The 25,308-nt window shown below is 40.1% G+C and overlaps 1 protein-coding gene across 8 annotated transcripts in view; it reads right to left on the bottom strand.

Annotated features, from left to right (window-relative positions):
- PIK3C3 (phosphatidylinositol 3-kinase catalytic subunit type 3) overlaps nt 1–25,308 on the bottom strand; it is a 153,075-nt gene that overhangs the window by 73,732 nt on the left and 54,035 nt on the right. For all 8 annotated transcript variants that reach the window (XR_006281773.1, XM_038401922.2, XM_043515453.1 and 5 more), the window contains 7 exons: nt 19,324–19,509; nt 17,746–17,900; nt 16,117–16,207; nt 13,901–13,968; nt 8,841–8,946; nt 7,821–7,937; nt 4,671–4,802 (listed from right to left, as the gene is read on the bottom strand). Coding sequence is in view for 7 of the 8 variants with exons in the window: in XM_038401922.2 (XP_038257850.1) it covers nt 4,671–4,802; nt 7,821–7,937; nt 8,841–8,946; nt 13,901–13,968; nt 16,117–16,207; nt 17,746–17,900; nt 19,324–19,509 (855 nt within the window). In the remaining variant the exon portion in view is untranslated. The remainder of the gene's footprint in view (nt 1–4,670; nt 4,803–7,820; nt 7,938–8,840; nt 8,947–13,900; nt 13,969–16,116; nt 16,208–17,745; nt 17,901–19,323; nt 19,510–25,308) is intronic.

The following is a 25,308-nucleotide window of genomic DNA, read 5'->3' as shown; positions in this document are numbered from 1 at the left end:
AGCTTTTGTTGCAAGACAAATTGCTCTCCAAACAATAGGTGGTTAGTTTGCCAGGATCAGCCAAGGGTTCTGCAGTGCTTTGGAGCTGTGTCAGAGAGGAAGGTGTCTGCCCTACAGACCAACTAACGACTACAGGAGTAGTGTGAACCTCAGATGACAGATAGCTCCTTGTCCTCTCCTAAACAATGGGTATGTCTGTTGGGACAAGGTCATTCTTATCCTGGCTAAAGAGCTTGCTATTTTGACTTGTAAAGATCTCCCCAACCCCACGTCCAGTTTTACGTGCAGCTGTAGAAAGACAGAGCCTCCTAAAGAGCAGTAATAGTTTAGGTGGCTTTGGGGGTGAGCTCTCATTGCCAAGAAAATGCCTCATGTGATTAGCATAATGTATAGCCTCTGACAGCTAAACTACTGCTTGCCTTCTCATGGCAGAGTTGTTCTTAGTTGAAAATACGAGTGTGAACGGCGATTATCTGGAACCTTATAACCAGATGATGATCTGAGCAGGTGGGGCTCATTCAGCATGGTAGGCAGTCTACCTAGGATAACGGACTCTGATTTCAACCCAAGAACATCAGGCCTGGCCAGCCAGTTTGTAAAAGTGTGCCGGGAAGTGTGCCAAACACACATGCTCTATGGGTCTTTGTCTTCAGGGACGATGTCACTAGAATGCTATGGCATCCCCTGGAAGCAATGTGCAACCACTTCACCAGACAGCTGGGGAAAATATGAAAAGGCCACCCCATTAAGGCCACATGCAGCTGAAGAAGCAAGCCCAAGAATTATGTTTGTCTTCACTGAATGTGGAAACAATAACTAGGAAATCAAGAGAAGTAGCTGAGACACGGAAAAGAAGGAGAGTGCATATTGCCTGTATACAAAAAACAAAATGGAAATGGTCAAAATCCACAAACACCGGAGATGGTTACAAGATAACGTAATATGGCTCAGTAGCAAGGAGGAACAGAGTAGGAATAATCGTAGCAGAATTATTACAGGACAAGGTAATGGTCATCCTAAAGAAGAGCAACGGGTCGATGGAAGTTAGAATAGTACTGAGCAGAGCAGGGTTTTGGACCTGTGCTCCGGCTCCGCTCCAGCTCCAGGCAAAAACCCCTGCAGCTCCACTGCTCCGGAGCTGCTCCACACTCCAGCTCGGGGCTCCACTCCAAAGCCCTGGAGCAGAGAACAATTATTTGTGTTTTTTTATTTGGGTATGCACCACAGGTTGGTTGTGTGACTGAGGAGAAGGCAGAATTCCAAATAATGCTGAATCCAGTGACAAGTGAAGTTCCACAAGCAGAGTACTTGATTATTGGAGCAGATCTCCACACAGATGTAGGAGAACACAGTGAGGACTACAATGACATCATGGAGGATGAGACTTTGGAACCAGAAATGAAGCCGGTGGTGCTAGAGAGTTAGAGTTAGCCAGAGCCCATGGCCTGATTGTTACCAGTAGATACATTGTAAAGAGGGAAGAGTACTTAATTACACACAAGTGTGGTGCCAACAGGTCCGACGTCAATTATTTGTAAATAACTCTCCTGGGTTGAGTTTAGTCTCTCTCACATTTTTAGATCTCTTCCTCTTGTAAGGAAGTAACCTAAAAATGTGAGACTAAACTGATGCCAGGAGAGCAAATCATAAGCAATTTATATTGCTGTGCAATGGACTTCTGGGTGAAAAGGCTAGTGGGGGACAAAAGATGAGTTGTTGAACAAAGAGGTAGAGCCTTGCGGAAAGGGAAGTTAGTCTGAGGTATAAGGAAAAAGATTCTACTGAGTTTGGGCAACAATCAAACTGACCACAATGATACCAAAGAGGTTTGGGGGAAAATATCCAAACATATTACAGACTATTCACAAGCTGCACGTGGCCAAACAAAAGGAGGGAAAGTTCATTGCAAGGGGACATGGTGATGTTCAAACAATGTATAAGAATCTGTAAAGAAGAAGTGTAAATGATGGCAGAAAGTAGGAATGGTAGACAATTATGAGGAATACAAGCTGGTAAAGAAAACAGCAAAACAACAACAACAAAAAAAGAGCAGTTACAGAAGCTAAGGGTCAGGCACTTAAAGCCTTTTACACAGGACTACAATGGAAGGAAGGAGGGAAAGGAATATATAGATTACCCAAGATTAGGCAAAGAAGCACAGAGTTGGGAACTGTGAAGTGGATTAAAGAAGAAAACAGAAGAGCACTGGTGGAAGAGTGTGACGTCATTAGGAGGTGGCAGCAGTTTTATGAGAAACTGCTCAATAAAGAAAATGTAAAGAAACCATGAGGAAACTATGCACAAGCAAAAACCTTACAAGATTTACCATCCTGGTGGAGACTCAGACATTGCTCAAGATGATGAAACATGGCAAGGCAGAGGGACCGAATAGTGTACCAATTGAGGCATTTAAAGCAACAGACCATGGTTATGACGACAAACTTTCTCACCTTAATTCACTATACTGGAAAATTGCAAATTCGTCCCTATTTTTAAGAATAAAGGAGATGTTCAAGAATGTAGTAATTACCAACCCATCAAGTTAATGATTCACCCGATGAAATGCCTGCAAGAATTATAAAGACTGTGGGAGGAGCTGGAGTACCAAGAAACAACCACCAATTCAGGTGTATGCCAGGACGGTCAACAACGGATGCAGTGTTTGCAGCCTGAGTGTTGCAGAAGCAGCACAAGGAGAAACACAAGGAATTACATTTAGAATAAGAGATGTCTTATGACAAAGTTCCTAGAGAATTATTATGATGGCACCTGCTGTGGCACAATCTGCTGGAGACATACATTCAGACTATCACAGACATGTACGAGGGTAGCAGAACAGTAGTAAGAAGCAGCTACAGCAAGTCATTCACCATGATGGTAGATCAACATCAAGGATCAGCCTTAAGTCCATTCACGTTTGTGATTATAATGGATACCTTGACACAGGACATCAGGGGAAAAGGTCCTTGGGGCATGCTTTGTGACAATGACAATATGTTGCGCCAGGAAGATAATACAAACTGGAAAGGGAGCTACAACTATGGAGATCTGCATTAGAAGAAAATGGTTTACAAATCAGCCAAAAAAAGATGGAATACATATGATGCTTTGTTGAAAGATAATGAGAACCCAGTAAAATTAGATGGCGTAGAGTTAAAATCTGTGCAACAATTTAAATATCTTGGCTCAGTGTTGAGTCATGATGGGAATGTAAATGCAGATGTTAGTAGCCACATGAAAAGTGCTTGGTGTAAACCAGTAATTTCCAACCTGTGGTCCACAGATCTCTGGAGGTCCATAAAATACGTTTAAGATATTCGTGAAAGGTTGTCGTTACCATAGAACCGTGGTTTTCAACCTGTGGTCCGTGGACCCCTGGAAGTCCATAGACTATGTACAAGATTTCCAAAGAGGTCCACACCTCCATTCAAAAAAATTTAGGGGTCTGCAAATTAAAAATGAAGTTGAAGGGAAATCTCTGCAATAAGAATATGCCAAGTAAAGTAAAGAACAAAGCGTATAAGTTCATGATTAGGTCAGCCATGATGTATAGGTCAAAATGCTGGCCAATGAAGAAGAACGAACAACAACTGTTTTACACTCCTGAAATGAGTATACTCAGGTGGACGCTAATGCTGATAGGCTACACAGTGAAATGGTACAAACCACAGTGCAGGTTGCCCCATGGTGGAAAAGCAGAGGGAGCATAAACTGAGATGGCTAATCACGTGAGATGAAGTGATGTGGGATATGTTGGCCAGAGTACAAAAGCTAGTAGTCACAGGGTAAAGACCATGAGGAAGACTTAGAAAAATTGGTTTGTGATGCTGAAGGAGGACATGAAGAAGGCTGGTATCAGCGTGGAGAAGACACTTGTCAAGAATGCTTGAAAATGAAGAACAACAAGAACCACCAATCCCAAATGATCAGACAAGGCGAAGGCAATGAAGAAGGAAGAAAGGAAGTGGAGTAACTCTCTATTATGAAGAAAACACAAATGCACACATGGAGAAACAAGTCTACAGTGTGGCCAGAGAAGGTGAGGTGCTGGAAGATTGTAGGAAGATGCACATCTTTGTGATTTATGTAGAATTTTGGGAGACACATAAGTTATGCACCCATTCGCACATCACCACTATTACTATCAAATGCACCCAGTTCATAACAAACTTTAAGCAAGGTTTGACTCTGTTGAACATGGATTTTTAATGAGTCATATAGAATGGATGACGGACCAATGCTGTGCTGGCTCTGATCTCTTAGTAGCTAGCCCTCAGATAGGAAGTCCTGTCTGAATATCAAAATGTTCATGGATCTCACCCCACTCAGAACAAAATGTAAAGCCCATCTCTCTACGTCAACTCCATTGCTTACAGTATTGTGGCCAATTAGTATGCACACACTCACAGCATTTCATAAGGAAAGAGTAGAGGATACAGTCTTTTAGACCAAAATGCCACTTAAGCATTGGTTGCACTCGGGTACAGATACTTTGATCATGCACTTGCCCCACTAAATTTAGCGATATTAGCCTCTCAATTTCAGGAGCACAAAGCTTATTTGATAAATTTAACAGCAAGTAGTTTTTCAAGGTAATGTTTCTGTTAGTATTTCAAAAATTAAGGTTTAATTGTAACTCACTTATCCAATGGAAGACTTCTCCCATTTACCTTAAACAGTGTAGCTGTCTCTGGGATTATTCCTCTGATTTTCACCTGAGGCTCTAAAGGAAGTGGAATAAGTTCCACATCTGATAAATTCATCTTCTCATTGTCTGCAAGTAATGCCTGTAGCCTCTCATTCTAAAAAGGAGTAAAAATCCAAAAGTCCAATTAGATGAAAATGTAAATGGAGTTTAAAAGAAATACAGATGGAAAAGCATGAGAACAACCTTTGCAGAAATATTTATATAGTTGGGTATAAAAATGTGCAGTAACAAAAATGTAGATGGATATCCATATAATATAGCATTTATAAAGCACTTTATGCCTTCAAAGCAATGTAACATCCATCTTTAGCACAATGTGAAATTAAAAAAAAATTGCAGAATAGTCAAAGTAATCAGATATTCTACACCTAGTTCAAAGCCAGTCATAGAAATACATGCAGGTTTAGTCATGTCAGGGATAGTAACCTTCCAATAATTTCTTTGTATTTTTGTAAATTGGTTACATGCCCCCATGAAGGGGTGTTAGTTTTCCGCATTAATAGAGGTCTTTCATTCTCTTATGCAAGGTCTGTTCATGCTGTAGGACAGTGATACTCAGATCTCAGGGGTTCAGGAGTCAAATTAGTGATCAACATTACCCAAAAGAGCCATAGTAGTGTGAATTCATTGCTTCAGTTACTATAGAACTATTCATATTTAAAACCGTATGATGGGGAAAATATTTACTTTTATATAATTCTCACAGCAAATAAATTAATAACTTAGTGCAAGCTGATAACCTAATTGGTTAATAACATGATAAAAGCATCCTGATTAATAACTTAGACCGGTTAATAATTAAATCACTCAGTGTTTTATATCATGTGCTTCAAAGAGCCAGAGAAGACACATTAAAGAGCCATTTGCGGCTCACGAGCCACACTCTTGAGTCTCACTGCTCTAGGATATGATCCTGCACTTGGAATTATACAGATGGAGCCCTGCACCTGTATGGAGCCCTGCTGACTTCAACGGGTTCACTTGTGGTGGTAAAAGCCTGTGACAATCTCACTGTAGGAGCAGGCCCTACATTTATAATATTGAATCTACTATATTTTAAAATAATCAATACTGCACACATTTTTAAAACAGCAATTCAGTGTAGAACTATTTACCTACTAGCCTCTATAGTCTATATAATAAAGAACTTATGCACCAAATGCTCAACAGCCTCCCTATTTCCTCCTTCCAACCATGCACAGAATAGACAAGAAGTGAAGACAGATGCAGCAGATTCCACTGATTTTAACGCCAGCCAGAGGCAAAGCGGAGAGGTATAGGTCCACTATTTTAGGTCAAACACCCCCGGGCATATTTACAACGGCCAGTTGCTGCAGGCCAGATGATGGCCCGAACCCATACGTTTGAGTTATATAGAAATATGTCAGCAATTGCTATATACGATACATCTTGCAAGTGTTTCTCTGTGGTTTATGTGTAGGATAGATTATAGGCCAGAAGCACATTTCAAGAACATATGCATATTACTCAATTTTCATAATGTATTTTCCCCTTTATGTATTATATAGATACAATCACACAAAGCATGACTAAATATATTCCTTTTTCTAGATAAACATTTATATTATATACGTGTGCGCGCGCGCGCAAATAAACTCAACAGGTTTGATGAAAGTTATAAATTCATATTAAAAATATCCAAGCCTCAAAATTTAGCTCAAAAATTAAAAGAGATCATGAATCTAGAAAGGAGCCAATGACCTCACAGAAGATTAAAGCTCCTTGTTGAATATTGGCATAAAGAACCAACAAACATAAAAAAGGGGAGTTATATTGTTTTTGTTCATTTTAACTCATATACCATAAATACTTGGATCCTAAAAAACACTATAGAGATTGGAACATATAGTATCAAGCTCTTCAGCTAATATTTGTGATAAAGTTCAGACATTTTCAGTTTGCATCCAAGTTCTCTGAAAGCTCAGCTACAATGCAAAGTTTGTTTTTTTCTTAGCAGGATCCTGATTCTTATCCAGATTTTCTGGTGAATTAAAGGAGGAGATGATAGCAAGATCTAATGATTAGTCTAAAATCAGATTATGAAGTCTATATGTCTCAATCTATATTAGTATTTAGGATTATAGTGGTTTCCAGTATCTTGCTGCTGCTATACCGCATTCATACTTTTCCATGTAAATGTATACGAAAATCTCAGGCACAAATCAGTATTAAAAAGTAATTTAGTACATGCTGTGGAAAATGGGTCCTACACTAAGGAAATGAAATTTTCAGCACAACATTTGTGGGGGAAAAAGATGGTGGTGAAACTGGTATTAACGATGCTATTGAAGGACACAAGCAGTAACAAAGATAAAATGAATAGAATAAACATGGCATACAGTCAAATGTCTCAAAAACACAGGAACAAAAAGACTAAAGAAAATCAAGAATCATAAGTATATCACAAAAAAATCCATCGGTTTCTAACTCCATTCACCAAAGGGTGAAAGGGGAAAAATAGATAAACTACTGAGACAGTAAATATACCACAATTAATAGCTAGGAAAAGCGTAAAAAACCCTGTCTAAAAAACTCAAAACATAAGCTACCTAGGTACATACCCAGAGAGAGGGTCAGGCAGAATTGCATTCAGGCAGCTGCCATGACCACACTGTTTTTAGGCACTAGTTCAAGCAGAGCTAGTGCATGTACATCTACCTGAGGTAGGAATCACACTTCCCAGCTGCTGTGTAGATGTACCCTTAGAGCCAAAGCACAGCTCTGAATATACCTTCCAGAGGGTACAAGATAGTTATAGTTGTATAAATTAGAGAGGAAAAATAAATTGATCAAAAAGCATCTTTGAGAAAAGATTTCCCAGAAATTTGAGTCTTCCATACGTGTTTCCAAAAAGGTGACCAAAAAAACCCAAAGAGAACTAGAATAGCTCAAAGCAAAAAAAGCCAAAAGAGCTGAAATACTTCAGTCTAACCAAAACACATACAATGCATATTAGAATATATGCTTAACTTAGATAAGACGTTAGAAAAAATCAGAATCTCTTGTTACACAACTTATCAAAAGTTTCCAATGAAAACTAACACTCCTACTCTAAAATTTTAACCACAAAATTTTTTATTCCTGCATTTACCTTCTTTTTACGATTCCCACTTTCACGCTGCACTGCCTTCATTAGATGAACCAGCCGATCTACAAATGTCTGCTGCGCTGCCAGCAAAGAACGCATAACCCTGACACATTTATCACCCTCCGTGAATGAAAAAGAAACAGAAAATTAGGTCTTTGTTCCATAATTACATCTGAAATTTGCACATTTATTCTTAGTCTAGCTAGATTTCCCAAGTTAATAAAAAAGATCAATTATCTTTCATTTCAGAGTTCATTCAAAGCACAATATTTTCTGTAAAATGTAACCAAAATTGCCGTAGCTGGCAATCAGTTATCTGACTTTTCAGTGCACTTCCATTTACATCAACAATAATAATTTGAGTGGTAAACATTCATGCATGACAAACTAATTCACAGGGGGGAAAAAGTGAGTTTCATGAAGATTCTCGCATGTGAAATATGCCTTTGTACTACATGAGTCACATAAAAACCTTGAAGCAGCATTAATGAGATGTGAAGTAAAATGCAATGAAAGATACCCCTGACTGTTAGACTTAAGCCAGCTAACTGTGTACATATATGCCAGAAGTGATAGAAGCTATAGTTTCAGGAGAAGGACCCTTTTTCACTACATCAGCACCCTCTACTGCTGACACACAGATTGGCACTGCTTCTTGATTCAGCAAAGGCTAGTGATCCAACCTCCAGTTTATCAAGCAGGGCCAAATATTCCCCCAAAATATCAGACATTCACTGCCAGATGCAAGGGGGTCTACAGGCAAGCATGATATGAAAAGTCAGTTTACAATTTATCTGAAAAGCAACAAATACAGAAAGGGAAACACTTCTCTTGATAGTTGCATTCGTTTGTTTTGAATTAAAATTTACATCATTTACAGCAGATCAAATTAATTCCAGGGAGAAGTAGGGGTTTGGCAGACTGCAATGCTTATGCTATGGCATTGTAGTAAACTAGTGTCTTTTTAAAGAAAGCAAACACCTGCAAACTGCTTAATCTTTCATTATCTAAGGAATGGGTTACCTTTAATAGAGCCTGACTAAACCGTCTCATCACATTTAGGTACATTTCATGAGTTTTTGGATCCCTCTGCTGAGTGTCTTGGTCTTCACATTCCACTATTACATACCTTTAACACAAAAACAATCTCAGTTAGGTTGTCCTTCTGCAACACAAGTCATTTACCTGTGTAGTACTACAGCTGTGTAATAAAGATCTGCAATTACAGCAAAACTAACCTTTACCTGATTCAGGGCAAAACCTGAACCTTCAGGTAGTAGTATCAGGGACAGATACCCTGGGTCTTTCCACTGATATATGGAGTACTTGAAACACTTGAGATTTACTTTCACTTAAGACAGAGTGGTAGCACTCAAACGGAGCAAGTATGGACGGGTATGCCAGAAACACACCTCTGCCCCATTGCATATCCATCTACACTAATCATTTGTCCTACCACTCATTAAGAGGAGTGTTTCCACTATTCTCACTGCTCTATTACCCTTTCCTAAACTGAGTGCTACAAACGGCAATGCAAACAACCTCCTGAACCCACCATCCTCCCCCGCTCAATGCATTGCACTGCATGTTCCATCAGCAGTTGGGGTGGAAGAATACTTGAGTTATCCCAGAGCATGGCTTTGCAAAGAGGTTACTGTTCATTTTTAAAAGGATCACCAGACTAGAGGCCTCAGCCAAAGAGGAGAACAAAATTTTACAGTCATTTTTAATTTGATGCCTTATGTTGGTAAATTATGTGTGGTTCATACTCTGATTCACCTTATAGGTTATTTCATATGCAGCATAGAAATATAATTTCACTCATAAATGATAAAGTAATTGTCATATAAAAGGGAAGGGTAAACACCTTTAAAATCTCTCCTGGCCAGAGGAAAAACCCTTTCACCTGTAAAGGGTTAAGAAGCTAGGATAACCTCGCTGGCACCTGACCAAAATGACCAATGAGGAGACAAGATAATTTCAAAGTTGGCGGGGTGGGAAACAAAGGTTCTCTCTGTCTATGTGATGCTTTTGCCGGAAACAGAAAAGGAATGTCACCATGTCAAGGTTCTTTCCCCACTCTGAACTCTAGGGTACAGTTATGGGGACCTGCATGAAAACCCCCTAAGCTTATTTTTACTAGCTTAGGTTAAAATTTCCCCAAGGTACAAACTATTTTACCTTTTGCCCTTGGACTTTATTGCTGCCACCACCAAGTGTCTAATAAATATATAACTGGGAAAGAGCCCATTTGGAAAAAAGTCTTTTCCTCCAAAATCCTCCCAAACCCTACACCCCCTTTCCTGGGGAAGGCTTGATAAAAATCCTCACCAATTTGCATAGGTGAACACAGACTAAAACCCTTGGATCTTAAGAACAATGAAAAAGCAATCAGGTTCTTAAAAGAAGAATTTTAATTGAAGAAAAAAGTAAAAGAATCACCTCTGTAAAATCAGGGTGGTAAATACCTTACAGGGTAATCACATTCAAAACAGAGAATCCCTCTAGGCAAAATCTTAAGTTGCAAAAAGACACAAAAGCATTCCATTCAGCAAAGCTTATTGTATCAGTCATTTAAACAAAACAGAATCTAACGCATATCTAGCTAGATTACTTACTAAGTTCTAAGACTCCATTCCTGTTCTGCTCCTGGCAAAAGCATCACACAGACAGAGAGAACCTTTGTTTCTTCCCCCCTCCAGCTTTGAAAGTATCTTGTCTCCTCAGTGGTCATTTTGGTCAGGTGCCAGTGAGGTTATCCTAGCTTCTTAACCCTTTACAGGTGAAAGGGTTTTTCCTCTGGCCAGGAGGGATTTTAAAGGTGTTTACCCTTCCCTTTATATTTATGACAGTAATGCTAACCAAAAACAGGCAGTTTGTAAATTATCCCCCTTCTATCCTCCGAGATATAGTATAGCACAATACATACAACTGTGCGTATTCTAGGCGGGGCTATTTAATATCTAACTGAATACATTACATTGTCTCATGCTTGGTTTGGGATTAAGTCAAGTGACTATACAAATGTAGTGAACCTAATCAGTCTTCACAGACATTATGGACTAATTCCACCCATGCTGTGACAGTTACCTTTCTGCTTACCTTATGGTGGTGCCCTAGGACTGGAGCTCCAATATGTTAGGCACTATACAGGCTCATTGGAACACCTCCTCCAACATCAGTAAGTGTTTTGAAGTGCATGGGCAGAATATTTTTGTTACTGATTGGATAACTGGGTTTTTAAATATTGTGAGAGCCCATAGCAAGTTTGAGGAGTGCTGACAAGAATGTTGATTACAAATTAAACGAAATTAATAAATCTGAGAGGCAAGCTAACTACACTTTTCTTAACATTAAGTCTAGTTGATTTTATGCTCTGCTTAACAATTACGTTTCTACCTACCTTATGCAACATATACTTTGTTTCCATTTTAGATCACTGAAACTGGTTATATGCTGGGACAACTACTGTCCAGTCAGTGCTTAACTTGTAATGAAAGAGGTGCTGGGGCTCAAGCAATTTTTTTACATTCATAACGGATACAGCAAGCCCAAGGTGCCGGGGCTATGAACCGCCAAGCCTAGCGGTGTCAGGGCTCAACCCTGGCAAGCCCTGGCACAAATTAAACACTGTGTCAGGCACCCGAAAGAGAGAGAAATTCATTTAACAGCATGGTAGATGAAAGGAGGAAATGAGGTGACAACTTGAGCCAATTCAAAAATGGAGCTGCAATTCCATTTCCAAGACAAAACTATGAAAGTTGACAAAGCTCCATATGGATACAAGGACAATGTGCAGAGAATTGCATGACCAAGCTACATTTCTGGATTGAAGAGCATGTTTTGAGTAGATAGGGATTAATATCTAAATTTGGTAGCTATAGAAGAACGTATCAAAATGATCTCTTCTCGATGTAGAAAATCAACTGCAGGAAACTGCACAATCCATTCGATAATCTGCTGTCATGGGCTGTCTCTTCAAATTGATTCAAGAGCTCGCTACATATCAAGCCGAATTTTCCATCAAGCTTATGTGCTATACATCGTTCTAAACTAATTTACAAATTCATAACATAATGTGCAATACAGTATCCAGACAAATACCTGTACTTCACAAGGGCTATAATTTTGATAAATCCTATAGCTAACCAGAAGTCATTTCCAAAGCTCTCACTCTTGCAGCAGTGATTACTAGCAGGATAGCCTTTTCTAAGGCTACAAATTTAGATCTTACTACAGAGGAAATGAAGTCTGACAGCTTCTCATGTGTATTTTCAAAGCTTATGTACTCAACAAGTGAAGAGGGAATAGGGAAAATGCAAAGAAATACGTTAAAATGTGCCTTTATCTCATCTTTCTTTGCAAAGGAAAGTACTACATGGTGTCTCTCTAACTTCTTGAGAGGCAGGCCCAAAGGCCTGATATCATATGCCTCAGTAGATGGTGCATACATAAAACATCGTTTTAGTCATCTATGCACAAACGTGGAAAAGTACAGGAATGGCTCTGGCATCGCAGTAATATGAATGTGATGCCGGAGTTTCAAGGATTACTGAATTTTTCTATTGATTGTTTTAAGCTCATGCTGCATCTGGTTAGCTGAAAAGCATAATTGGTCAGCAGCCAAAAGGATTTATGGCTATGCCAGATCAAACTGTAGCTGTAACATTTGGATTTTGTCACTGAGAAATTGAGATGTCTGAGAGGAAAAGAAAGAATAAATTAGTTGATTTTGTGGTCAGAAGGCAAGAGTGTTTTGAAAGAGCTTGACAGTTTGTTGACTGAATGAGTTAGGAAGAAGAAAGTTTGTTCCAAGTTTCAGAATGCAATGTATTTGTATTCTCTAGTGATACAAACCACACAATCTTGCATGTATGAAAAGGTTTTGGGTTTTATGTAATTGGAAAAATGCAAAAGCTTCAGTAATGACTGTGAAATGAACCACACATTTAAGTGAACGAAGCTAGACTAAGTTATTTCTACTTAAATAAATAAGAATGTTTGACCAGACCAAATATTTAACTTCTATTCCCAGTAATCACACTTTTAGTTCCTTATCTTCAGAAAAGTAGCCCATTATATTTTTAATTTAAACAAATATTCTAGGCTATGAGAGAAAAAGTGTATGTGGCATGTTCACCATGTGTTGTAGTAAACCATGCTTCTGTTTGATTAATATTTTTAAATTTAAATATTGTACGTGAGAGGGAAAACAAAGATTTTGCGAGGATGGACTTACAACTGGAAGCACTTTCAGAATAAGTCAGTTTTTTGGCGCACCATTTTGGACAATGTATTTTAATTCACCCCTTTCATTTCCAACCCTATGTGCTATTCATAGCATATTAGTACTAGTTACAGCATACTACTGATAACCATTTTCAATCAATGACATACAGAATTATAAAACCTAGGTACATTTTTAGTGCAGTGATTTAAGTGCAAAACTCCAATCACCTGGACAAGGCATCACAACTATGGGTCATTCGTAAAGGGAGGAGGGGGGAGAACCATTTGCAGCGCTATCTTATTTAGATATCCTATGGTTCTCATCCGTGATAGCTAATAAAGCAAGTCTTAGTTTAGCACAACAGGTTTACAGAGTCTTATGCCAATTATGCATTATATTAAGTGCTAGAATACAGCGCACGAACTGAGTGCTATAGACAGATTGCTATGAAAGCCAAAAAATTATTACATAATCCAAAACTGAATTACAGTATTTATTTATTTATTCCAGTTGAATGACACTTGTAGACCATAAAGTGAGAATTTAAAATTGTATTTTGACCATTGCAAATATAATGCTCTCACTTTATATAGAGACATATGCATACACATTGTTATTCTATAAACTAGTGACTGCCATCTTTATACTATGAAACTGAACACTGTGTAATCCTCATCCCTCCTTTGGTTTATTTAAGCCCACTGTTGCATCTGTCTCAAATTTAGATATTAAGTTCCTCAGGGCAAGGACTAGCTTTTATTCTGTGTCTGTATAGCACCTCACACAATTGGACTCTGATCTCAAATTTGGAGACCCTCGGTGCTACTATAATACAAAGTAAGACTTGACATACCAGTATAAGTAGTTAGCCAGTGTGGAATTCTTGCAGGCTCGGGATATCAAGAAAGTGCAAAGGTCTTGCTGGAATAAATTAAAAAGTAAAAAAAAAGTTACACAGTAGAACCTCAAAGATAGGAACACCAGAGTTACAGACTGAACAGTCAACTGGATACCATGTGAAACCGGAAGTAACCAATCAGGCAGCAGCAGAGACCTCCCCAAAAAAAACAAAAACAAAAAAACCCAAGTACTCTACTGTGTCCGTATTGCATCTTCAAGGTAGGCACATCTGGGCTGCCTGTCCCCATTGCCACCCATGGGGCAGCCACTTACAGCTAGGAGGTGAAGACACTGGTGCTGCCAGCCCAAGGCAGCTGCAGCCAGCAGAGCAGGAGTAGCACTGGGTTTGGAGTCACTTTCACCACCCCCACCCACCCAGGAGGGGGAGCAGCTGTTTTCACCCTCCTTCCCCCGGCCAGGAGGGGGATGGGCTGTTTTCATCCTCCCTCTCCTCCAGCCAGGAGGGGGATGAACTTGAAAACTCAGCCCAACCCAGGGAAAGATGCTGCCTGCAAGGAAGCTGCCAGGGCTGAGGAGGGAGCCTCTGCTAGAGCAGAGGTGGGCAAACTTTTTGGCCCAAGGGCCACTTCTGGGTATGGAAATTGTATGGCAGGCCATGAATGCTTATGAAATTGGAGATTGTGGTGCAGGGGCAGGTGAAGGCTCCAGCTGGGGGTGTGGGCTCTGGGGTGGGGCCAGAAATGTGGAGTTCAGGGTGCGAGGAGCAGCTCCGGGCTGGGGGTTGCAGTGGGGGTGGGCTCTGGCTGGGGTGTGGGCTCTGGGGTGCAGGAAGGGGACCGAGAGGTTTGAAGGGCAGGAGGGGGATCAGGGATGGGGCACGGGGTTGGGGCACTGGAGGGGGCCACGGATGCAGCCTCTGGGTGACACTTATCTCAAGCAGCTCCTGGAAGCAGTGGCATGTCCCCCCTCCAGCTCTGATGCGGAGGCACAGCCAGGCAGCTCTGTGCGCTGCCCCATATGCAGGTGCTGCCCCTGCGGCACCCATTGGCCGCAGTTTCCGGCCAATGGGAGCTGAGGGGGTGGCACTTGGGGCGGGAGCAGCGTGCAGATCCCCATCTGCCCCCACGCGTAGGAGCCGGAGGGGGGACATACTGCTGCTTCTGGGAGCTGCGCAGAGCCACAGCACACATGGATAGTATGTATCTAAATATCATATCTTTCACATTTTCTCACATAATCACCACCTAAGTGGTGACTCAATGTTGGATGGTAACTGATTACCCACCTGGATGCAGAAGGTGAGAGCGGCTTGCTAGAGAGGACCGAAAGTGAGGGCTGAGCAGTCCTCAGATGAATAGGGCAGCAGCCAACCCCAAGAAAAGGCTTGGCCTGAATGATGTCTTGCTTCATTTGGGCTTTATTTTGTGACTAGAACTAAACCCCAGAAAGTAAACTGCTTGGACTTTGAGTGTAGCAAGGTGAGTGCTCTCAGACTGATAATACACCAGTCAGTTATACTGGCTTCAGTTCAGTCATCAGTTCATCACCCCATCTTTACCCAACAGCTACTAGAAAGAGAAGGTCCAAATCTTCCATTAGTGGAAATTAGAATAGTAACGCTGAAATCAGTGGAGTTAGGCCATTTATACCAGTTGAGGCTCTGGTTGAGGAATGCACAATTTTTGATGCGTGTGCTATACACATAAAAATAGTTGAGATTTGTATAAAATAATTATATACACACTAACTAGAATATATGTAGGCACAGTCAAGTTACCTTGAATGTAATATTATATGCTTATGTTTTTCTACATTCATTTTTATCTTTACCAAACAGTACTAATCTTTGTGCTTAACAGAAATATACATAATGCAACATTAACCTATTCCTATTAGTGTGACTGTGTTCATAAACAACTTGATATCAACATTCAGAAAAACCATCAGTATTTTCTTAATAAAGTAATCTATATTTAGTTCACTTGAAATTTTTGTCTTAACACATTTATATTCCCAGGGCAAGAGTTAAAACTAAAGTCTTATCTTTTGGACTATGCAGCAATGTACTTTCAGGAAATAAGTTTATGAACTTGTTATAGTTAGCTTATTAGTCAAATTCTATGGGATAAAGGCCAATATAAAACAAATACCCATTCAGTTATCATCTTGGATACTTCTTAGTTAATAACTCTAACATGTTTTACTTACTTCAAGGTTTTCGCTCTCTGCAGAATCCTTTGTTTTAGAAGTAGGAGGTGGGGAGGATACAGGAGGAAGGGGACTTGATATGATCTGGGAACTGTAAAGTAAAGAAAAAGCACGCGTTTTACAATTAGGATTTGGGATCACATTAACAGTTTAAAAAAAAAACAAAACCATGGTGTACATTCCATTTGCAATGGATATTAACTAGATTGGGAAACCTACAACAATGGACTATAATTAGCCAAACAGGCTCGACAACGAAAAATAGTGGCAACATTAATTCCTACAGACAAATCTAAACTTAGTTATAATGTGGTTGTAAAAAAAATTAAGCATGAAAACTTCAAGCACGTGAATGATAAGAGCCTATTTCAAGCAAGATGGTGTAGTAGGATGCTTCAGTGGTGAAGCTCTCTCACTTGCCTATCAGGAGAAGTAAGGTTTTTGCCAGAAGAGGCCACATCATCAACATGTAGTCTTGATCAGCTCAGGTTTTTGCTTTGAGCGACTTAATTTCAAAGCACTACAGGGCTGGCCTCAAATCAGATTCATGACAATCTCACTAGGAGAGGTTAGATGCATTCTTCACATTCCCAGTGCACTGTGAGATATTTACTGGCAAATCTAATGCCCCTGCACTTAGTTTTAGTCTGAGGCAGTAGATTTTAGCCTTTCAGTGACACTGCTGTGTCACACAGACTTTATTTGAAGCCAGCGAAGTGGTCTGCCTTCCTTCCTCGTTTGGGGCTCTGAAAACACCCTCTCAAGAGTAGGATATCAAAAAGAATCACTGAATTTGAATGCTTAAGTGTCAAGTCAGAATTGAAGTGACTACAAGGCATCTTAAGCACAGATACTAAGTGCCATAGATAAAGTTTTCAAAAATATCTAAGTCATCTAACACCTAGGAGCTTAAGTCCCATTTTCAAAAGTGACTTGGGCACTTAAGTTTCTTTGGTGCTTTTAAAAATACAACTCCAAGAGAATTGGGCTTAAGCTCTGAAGCAAAAATTTAACAGCTTGAATCTGGCTGGAAGGGCAGGAACACCGTGAGGGATACTTGACAATGCTTTATATCAGTTCAGGTATAAGGATTGGAGCAGCAACAGGACAAGCACACCTGTGGGGACCTGCTTTGGCAACTACAGTCATAAAAAATAAAGTGTCCAGGACCTCTTCAAACTTACATTTTTATACCAAGTATCATCAAAGTTTTGTGCTAGATACCCTCAGATGACTGGGTTCTTGCTAGCCAGCCACATACATATTTTAAGCAAACCCAACCTATTTCAAAAAGAAACTATCTACCAAAAATTCTCACCCAATTCAATTACTAGCTAGATGTATTTAAAGTCAAAGAACCAATCTATTGTTTTAATGTCTCAGGAATGGCACTATGAGACTTTCAACCAAAAAGACCCCATAGCAGCCTCCGAGCTTTAAGTCTTCAACATGGTAGTGACTGGAAGCATCAAGAAGGTCTCATAAGTAAAGCAAGAGTAGCAAGTTTGCAATATAAACTTAGTATATGCCAATGACAAAACTGCAGCATGCCTGCAAGAGAGAATCAGTATTTTACTGCTGATGCCAATATTCCTTGTTTCTTCCCTTCTAGAAGCAAAAGCATCTTACCTGTCTATTTCTGCAGCATTCGTTCCTGATATTGCCATACTCTCGGACATTGAACCCTGACTGTCCCTCTTATTTGGCTCTAATCCATTCTTTATGTCATCAAAATTTTCATATTTCAAGGCCTGGACCAACTGCAACAGGTACATCAACAAATCCTTGGAAGGAGATAACAAAGAGAAAAAAAAAAAAGAGATACACAGAGATGAGCTGTTGGATACTCAGCACTTTTGAGAATTACACCATTTATTCACAAGCCTAAATCAGGGTTTAGTGATCAGTAAAGAAATGGAAGCAGGAACTGAGTAATGGCTAGCGTAGGGTAGAAAGAGTGGTCATGAATATAACTTGGCACACAGATTTCTATTTCTTGCACTGTTTTCTTTATTAAAAAGTCACAATAGCAATTTAAATACACATCTAAGGGCATATATTTCTGTTTTAGAGTGGCTAGTGCTAGTCTTCCTCATACCTTATTGTAATCAACTTCCACTACCCGTTTAATGTAGCCATATTGGTCTTATACAATGAAAACTGGTTAAACTATTCACTTTAATGTGTTTGACTTCCATCTGTAAAAGCTGGACAGAGCCTGGGATTTGGCTATCTAATGTTGACTCTTCCCTTATGCACCATCATAAAAGCAACAAAGCAATATAACAGTCCCCAGATTTGAATTCTTAAGACAGGGTTTTTAATTAATTACTACCTAAGGAATTTTCCCCCTCTGCTGGTCTACCAGAACCTGTTTAGTGATCTTCAATGCATGGTGCAAGGAATGTCTTTTTGGTCAAGAATATTATGGGGGGTATTACTGAGTCAGTCAGTCTTACCGTGCATGGGTGCTAACTAGGGGGCAATTTGTGTTCCCTATTGCGAGCTGGTCAGTTTTATTGGCTGCTTTTAAAAAAATGTGTTATGCACCCAGAAGGCACAATTATGAGTGCATAAGATTCCGTATCATAAAAACAGGAGGCAGATGTAATATGCATATTACAACCTACATAAAAGATTAGATTCCATTAAGTTCCCACCACTCAATGAGTGTTTTTACATGGGTTTTCAAAAAGAAATCCCCCTTTATCTCAAATGTTTTATCCCATTTCTAGCTAACAGAATATCTTTCTGCACCTTCTTCCTCAAAGGAATGCAATGTCAGGACATACCTGGCATTTACAAAATACATTGCTAGAAGCATCTGGTATACTATTCAACAATGGAGCAGTTAATTTTGAAATGAACAAGTTAGCATCAAAACTGATCTCTTGGGTTGTGGGGAGAAAGTATGATTGTTTTAGCCTGCATAGCTGAAGACATCTAATACAGAGTATTGATTTGCATTGTGAGGAGTTTTGCTTAAGCTAGAAGTTTTATTCTCTCTAAAAACAGAAACTTACATTGAACAGCTTCACAATCACCCTTTTATTATCTTTCATAATTACCTTCCAGTAAAAGGTAATAAATATTCACGTTGTAGCAAACATTATGGAAACAGTACATTTCTCCATGTGCTACATTAGGTCCTTTGATTTTCTCATGGGTGAAAGTAAAGTACACACACGGAACAGAGTCCTTTAATACCTCATCATCTGCCTGTTGCAACCTGGCAACAGCATATCGCCGTACTGTTGGATTGGTGAAATGAGATGATAAGAGTTCCAGAGAATCTTCTACATCCATTGGCTTCCATTTACCCAGTAGCTCCAGTGCCTGCTTTGCCTCCTGGGGTAGGTCCCAGTTGACACATTTCAAGAACTTGGTCAAAGCCTAAACAAGAAAGATTAGAAAAACTGAGTATTCCTAAGCAATTACAGGAATCAATGAACTGGAATATTTAGAGTTATATATTTTAGTTTCAGTCTAGACAAGACATAAGACCAGATTCTTATTGTAATTATATTAGCATAAACCAGGGGAACCCAATTGAAGTGAATGGCAATATTCTGGGCAATTAAACTTGTGTGACCACACACCAGGGGGAATCAGATCTGTGTTCTATTCCCAGTTATGCTTCTGACTTTCTGCGTGACATTGACCAAGTCACTTAATCTCTCTATGTATCATTGCCCCCACTTCTATAAGACGGGGTGATAATTCTTACCTACCTTGTTGGGGTGTTGTGAGGGTTAATTCTTCAATTTTTGTAAGGCCCTCTGACTTTAGATAAGGTGTTACAGTGTAAGAGAATTACATCTTCTGTAGCAGAAATCTCAAATTCACAATTTATTCTCCTCCCAATTAACAAACTCAGTCATCACTAGAGACTATGGGGTTTACAAGCACACCAAAGGGGAAAATAAACCCTTAAAATCTGCATCAATCATGGGGGAGGTTGTTGGGGGAAAAGGGTCTTTGCAAAGTTTTAGGGGTCTTATTGTTGTGTTAAATAGACCTATCTTTCTGCTTGATATCACAACTTGAAAGAAAAAACAATTGTTCTTTTTAAGAATATCAGCCTTACTGTTATCTAGAATACTAAGAATTAGGGCTGTTGATCAGTTAACTCGTGTGATTAACCAAAAAAAATCAATCATGATTAATCACAGTTTTAATCACGCTGTTAAACAATAGAATACTAATTGAAATGTATTAAATATTTTTGGATGTTTTTCTACATTTTCAAATATATCGATTTCAATTACAACACAGAATACAAAGCGTACAGTGCTCATTTTATATTACTTTTGATTACAAATGTCTGCACTGTAAAAATGACAAACAAAAGAAATAGTATTTTTCAGTTCACGTCATACAACTACTGTAGTGCAATTTCTTTATCAAGAAAGTGCAACTTACAAATGTCGAATTTTTTTGGTTACATAACCGCACTCCATAACAAAACAATGTAAAACTTTAGAGCCTACAAGTCATAGAATCATAGACTATGGAAGGGACCTCAGGAGGTCATCTATTCCAACCCCCTGCTCAAAGCAGGACGAATCCCCAGTTTTTGCCCCAGATCCCAAATGGCCCCCTCAAGGATTAAACTCACAACCCTGGGTTTAGCAGGCCAATGCTCAAACCACTGAGCTATCCCTCCTCCCACTCAGCCCTCTCAGTCCTACTTCTTGTGCAGCCAACCTCTCAGACAAACAAGTTTGTTCACATTTACGGAAGATAATGCTGCCCGCTTCTTATTTACAATGTCACCTGGAAGTGAGAACAGGCGTTCGCATGGTACTTTTGCAGCCAGCATTGCAAGGTAATTATGTGCCAGATATGCTAAACATTCATATGCCTCTTCAACCACCATTCCAGAGGACATGCTTCCACGCTAGCGATGCTTGTTAAAAAACATGTGTTAATTAAATTTGTGACTGAACTCATTGGAGGAGAACTGTATGTCTCCTGTTCCATGGTTTTACCTGCACTCTGCCATATATTTTGTGTTATGGTAGTCTCGGATGACAACACAGCATACGTTGTTTGATTTAAGAACACTTTCGCTGCAGATCTGACAAAACGCAAAGAAACTTCCAATGTCAGATTTCTAAAGATAGCTACAGCACTCAACCCAAGGTTTAAGAATCTGAAGTGCCTTCCAAAATCTGAGCGGGACGAGGTGTGGAGCATGCGTTCAGAAGTCATAAAAGAGCAACACTCGGATGCAGAAACTACAAAACCCAAACCACCAAAAATGAAAATCAACTTTCTATTGGTGACATCTCAGATGATGAAAATGAACATGCATTGGTCCACACTGCTTTGGATCATTATTGAGCAGAATACGTCATCAGTATGGACACGTCCTCTGGAATGGTGGTTGAAGCATGAAGAGACATGAATCTTTAGCACATCTGGCATGAAAATATCTTGCAACCCCAGCTACAACAATGTCATGTAAATGCCTGTTCTTACTTTCAGGTGACATTGTAAACAAGAAGTGGGAAGGATTATTTCCTGCAAATGTAAACAAACTTGTTTGTCTGAGCGATTGGCTGAAAAGAAGTACAACTGAGTGGACTTATAGGCTCTAAAGTTTTACATTGCTTTATTATTGAATGCTGGTTTTTTTTGTAAATAATTCTTCATTTGTAAGTTCAACTTTGATGATAAAGAGATTGCACTACAGCACTTGTATTAGGTGAATTGAAAATTCCTTTTTTTTTCTTTTTACAGTGCTAATATTTGTAATCAAAAATAAATAAAGTGAGCACTGTACACTTTGTATTCTGTATTATAATTGAAATCAATATATTTGATAATGTAGAAAACATCCACAAATATTTAAATTGGTATTCTATTATTGTTTAACAGCGCGATTAATTGTACGATAAATCATGATTATTTTTTTTACTCACTTGATAGCCCTACTAAGAATGTTCTTTTTCAGCCACTTAATATCCCTATGTTCCAGATCACAGTACTAGATTATACCCTTTGCTTAAGGAACATAGAGGGAACTTAGTTCTGGTAGTTCTTGATAATAGAGTGCACAAGAAGTTTGCAGCGTCACCTCAGTTTCCCCCCAAGCCACCACAAGCAAGCTTCTCTAGAAGTAATCCGATGATCTCTGGGACACTTTTTCCCCCAAAGGCCTGTGGGAAATACTTCAGTGAGACAATGCTGATTCAATCAACTGTCTCTTCTATTATACAAAATGCCCACTCCCAAGGAGAAATTATGGTATCGGGTGGCAGCAAACAGCAAGGAAGCTATAGATTTAGCAAATCAAGGACGATGCTGATATTTTTTTTTCCCTTTTCTTTTGAAGCAATCTTTTTTCTTCAGGAGTCTTTAACAGAATATTGGCCAGACTGAAAGCACTGACAACAAGGTGTTAAGGATTACTCAATGTATGGAGCTGAATGGAGAGAAGAGAGCTCAGCAAAGCACATACTTAAATGCTTTGCTGAATCAGGAATTTAGATCCTTCGCTAGAGGTCACCCAAAAATATAAACAAGTCAAGACTATGGCTTCAGCCTTGTTTATAGCTGAATACCTACCACTAAAATAACTGGTAATTTTAACCGGTTACCTATTTTAACATATTTCAGAGTAGCAGCCGTGTTAGTCTGTATTCGCAAAAAGAAAAGGAGTACTTGTGGCACCTTAGAGACTAACAAATTTATTAGAGCATAAGCTTTCGTGAGCTACAGCTCACTTCATCGGATGCATTTGGTGGAAAAAACAGAGGAGAGATTTATATACACACACACAGAGAACATGAAACAATGGGTTTATCATACACACTGTAAAGAGAGTGATCACTTAAGATAAGCCATCACCAACAGCAGGGGGGTGAAGGAGGAAAACCTTTCATGGTGACAAGCAGGTAGGCTAATTCCAGCAGTTAACAAGAACACCATACAAAGCAAAGCTGCAGCGATTAGCAAAAGATCTTCTAAAGCAGTTCCAAGTAAAGAATATCAGAGGAACAGTGGGGGGTGGGGTGGGAGGGAGAAATACCATGGGGAAATAGTTTTACTTTGTGTAATGACTCATCCATTCCCAGTCTCTATTCAAGCCTAAGTTAATTGTATCCAGTTTGCAAATTAATTCCAATTCAGCAGTCTCTCGTTGGAGTCTGTTTTTGAAGCTTTTTTGTTGAAGTATAGCCACTCTTAGGTCTGTGATCGAGTGACCAGAGAGATTGAAGTGTTCTCCAACTGGTTTTTGAATGTTATAATTCTTGACGTCTGATTTGTGTCCATTCATTCTTTTACGTAGAGACTGTCCAGTTTGGCCAATGTACATGGCAGAGGGGCATTGCTGGCACACGATGGCATATATCACATTGGTAGATGCGCAGGTGAACGAGCCTCTGATAGTGTGGCTGATGTGATTAGGCCCTATGATGGTATCCCCTGAATAGATATGTGGACAGAGTTGGCAACGGGCTTTGTTGCAAGGATAGGTTCCTGGGTTAGTGGTTCTGTTGTGTGGTGTGTGGTTGCTGGTGAGTATTTGCTTCAGATTGGGGGGCTGTCTGTAAGCAAGGACTGGTCTGTCTCCCAAGATCTGAGAGAGCGATGGCTCGTCCTTCAGGATAGGTTGTAGATCCTTGATGATGCGTTGGAGGGGTTTTAGTTGGGGGCTGAAGGTGATGGCTAGTGGCGTTCTGTTGTTTTCTTTGTTGGGCCTGTCCTGTAGTAGGTGACTTCTGGGTACTCTTCTGGCTCTGTCAATCTGTTTCTTCACTTCAGCAGGTGGGTACTGTAGTTGTAGGAATGCATGATAGAGATCTTGTAGGTGTTTGTCTCTGTCTGAGGGGTTGGAGCAAATGCGGTTATATCGTAGCGCTTGGCTGTAGACAATGGATCGAGTGGTACGATCTGGATGAAAGCTAGAGGCATGTAGGTAGGAATAGCGGTCAGTAGGTTTCCGATATAGGGTGGTGTTTATGTGACCATCGCTTATTAGCACCGTAGTGTCCAGGAAGTGGATCTCTTGTGTGGACTGGTCCAGGCTGAGGTTGATGGTGGGATGGAAATTGTTGAAATCATGGTGGAATTCCTCAAGAGCTTCTTTTCCATGGGTCCAGATGATGAAGATGTCATCAATGTAGCGCAAGTAGAGTAGGGGCATTAGGGAACGAGAGCTGAGGAAGCGTTGTTCTAAGTCAGCCATAAAAATGTTGGCATACTGAGGGGCCATGCGGGTACCCATCGCAGTGCCGCTGATTTGAAGGTATACATTGTCACCAAATGTGAAATAGTTATGGGTCAGGACAAAGTCACAAAGTTCTGCCACCAGGTTAGCCGTGACAGTATCGGGGATACTGTTCCTGACGGCTTGTAGTCCATCTTTGTGTGGAATGTTGGTGTAGAGGCTTCTACATCCATAGTGGCTAGGATGGTGTTTTTAGGAAGATCACCAATGGACTGTAGTTTCCTCAGGAAATCGGTGGTGTCTCGAAGATAGCTGGGAGTGCTGGTAACGAAGGGCCTGAGGAGGGAGTCTACATAGCCAGACAATCCTGCTGTCAGGGTGCCAATGCCTGAGATGATGGGGCGTCCAGGATTTCCAGGTTTATGGATCTTGGGTAGCAGATAGAATACCCCAGGTCGGGGCTCCAGGGGTGTGTCTGTGCGGATTTGTTCTTGTGCTTTTTCAGGGAGTTTCTTGAGCAAATGCTGTAGTTTCTTTTGGTAACTCTCAGTGGGATCAGAGGGTAATGGCTTGTAGAAAGTGGTGTTGGAGAGCTGCCTCGTAGCCTCTTGTTCATACTCCGACCTATTCATGATGACGACAGCACCTCCTTTGTCATTGGCACCCTGACAGCAGGATTGTCTGGCTATGTAGACTCCCTCCTCAGGCCCTTCGTTACCAGCACTCCCAGCTATCTTCGAGACACCACCGATTTCCTGAGGAAACTACAGTCCATTGGTGATCTTCCTAAAAACACCATCCTAGCCACTATGGATGTAGAAGCCCTCTACACCAACATTCCACACAAAGATGGACTACAAGCTGTCAGGAACAGTATCCCCGATACTGTCACGGCTAACCTGGTGGCAGAACTTTGTGACTTTGTCCTGACCCATAACTATTTCACATTTGGTGACAATGTATACCTTCAAATCAGCGGCACTGCGATGGGTACCCGCATGGCCCCACAGTAT

The sequence above is a fragment of the Dermochelys coriacea genome, chromosome 5, assembly GCF_009764565.3.
Source record: "Dermochelys coriacea isolate rDerCor1 chromosome 5, rDerCor1.pri.v4, whole genome shotgun sequence".
Taxonomy (NCBI): Eukaryota; Metazoa; Chordata; order Testudines; family Dermochelyidae; genus Dermochelys; species Dermochelys coriacea.
The sequence above is the reverse complement of the archived record's forward strand: the minus strand, read 5'-3'. Positions and strand labels throughout refer to the sequence as shown.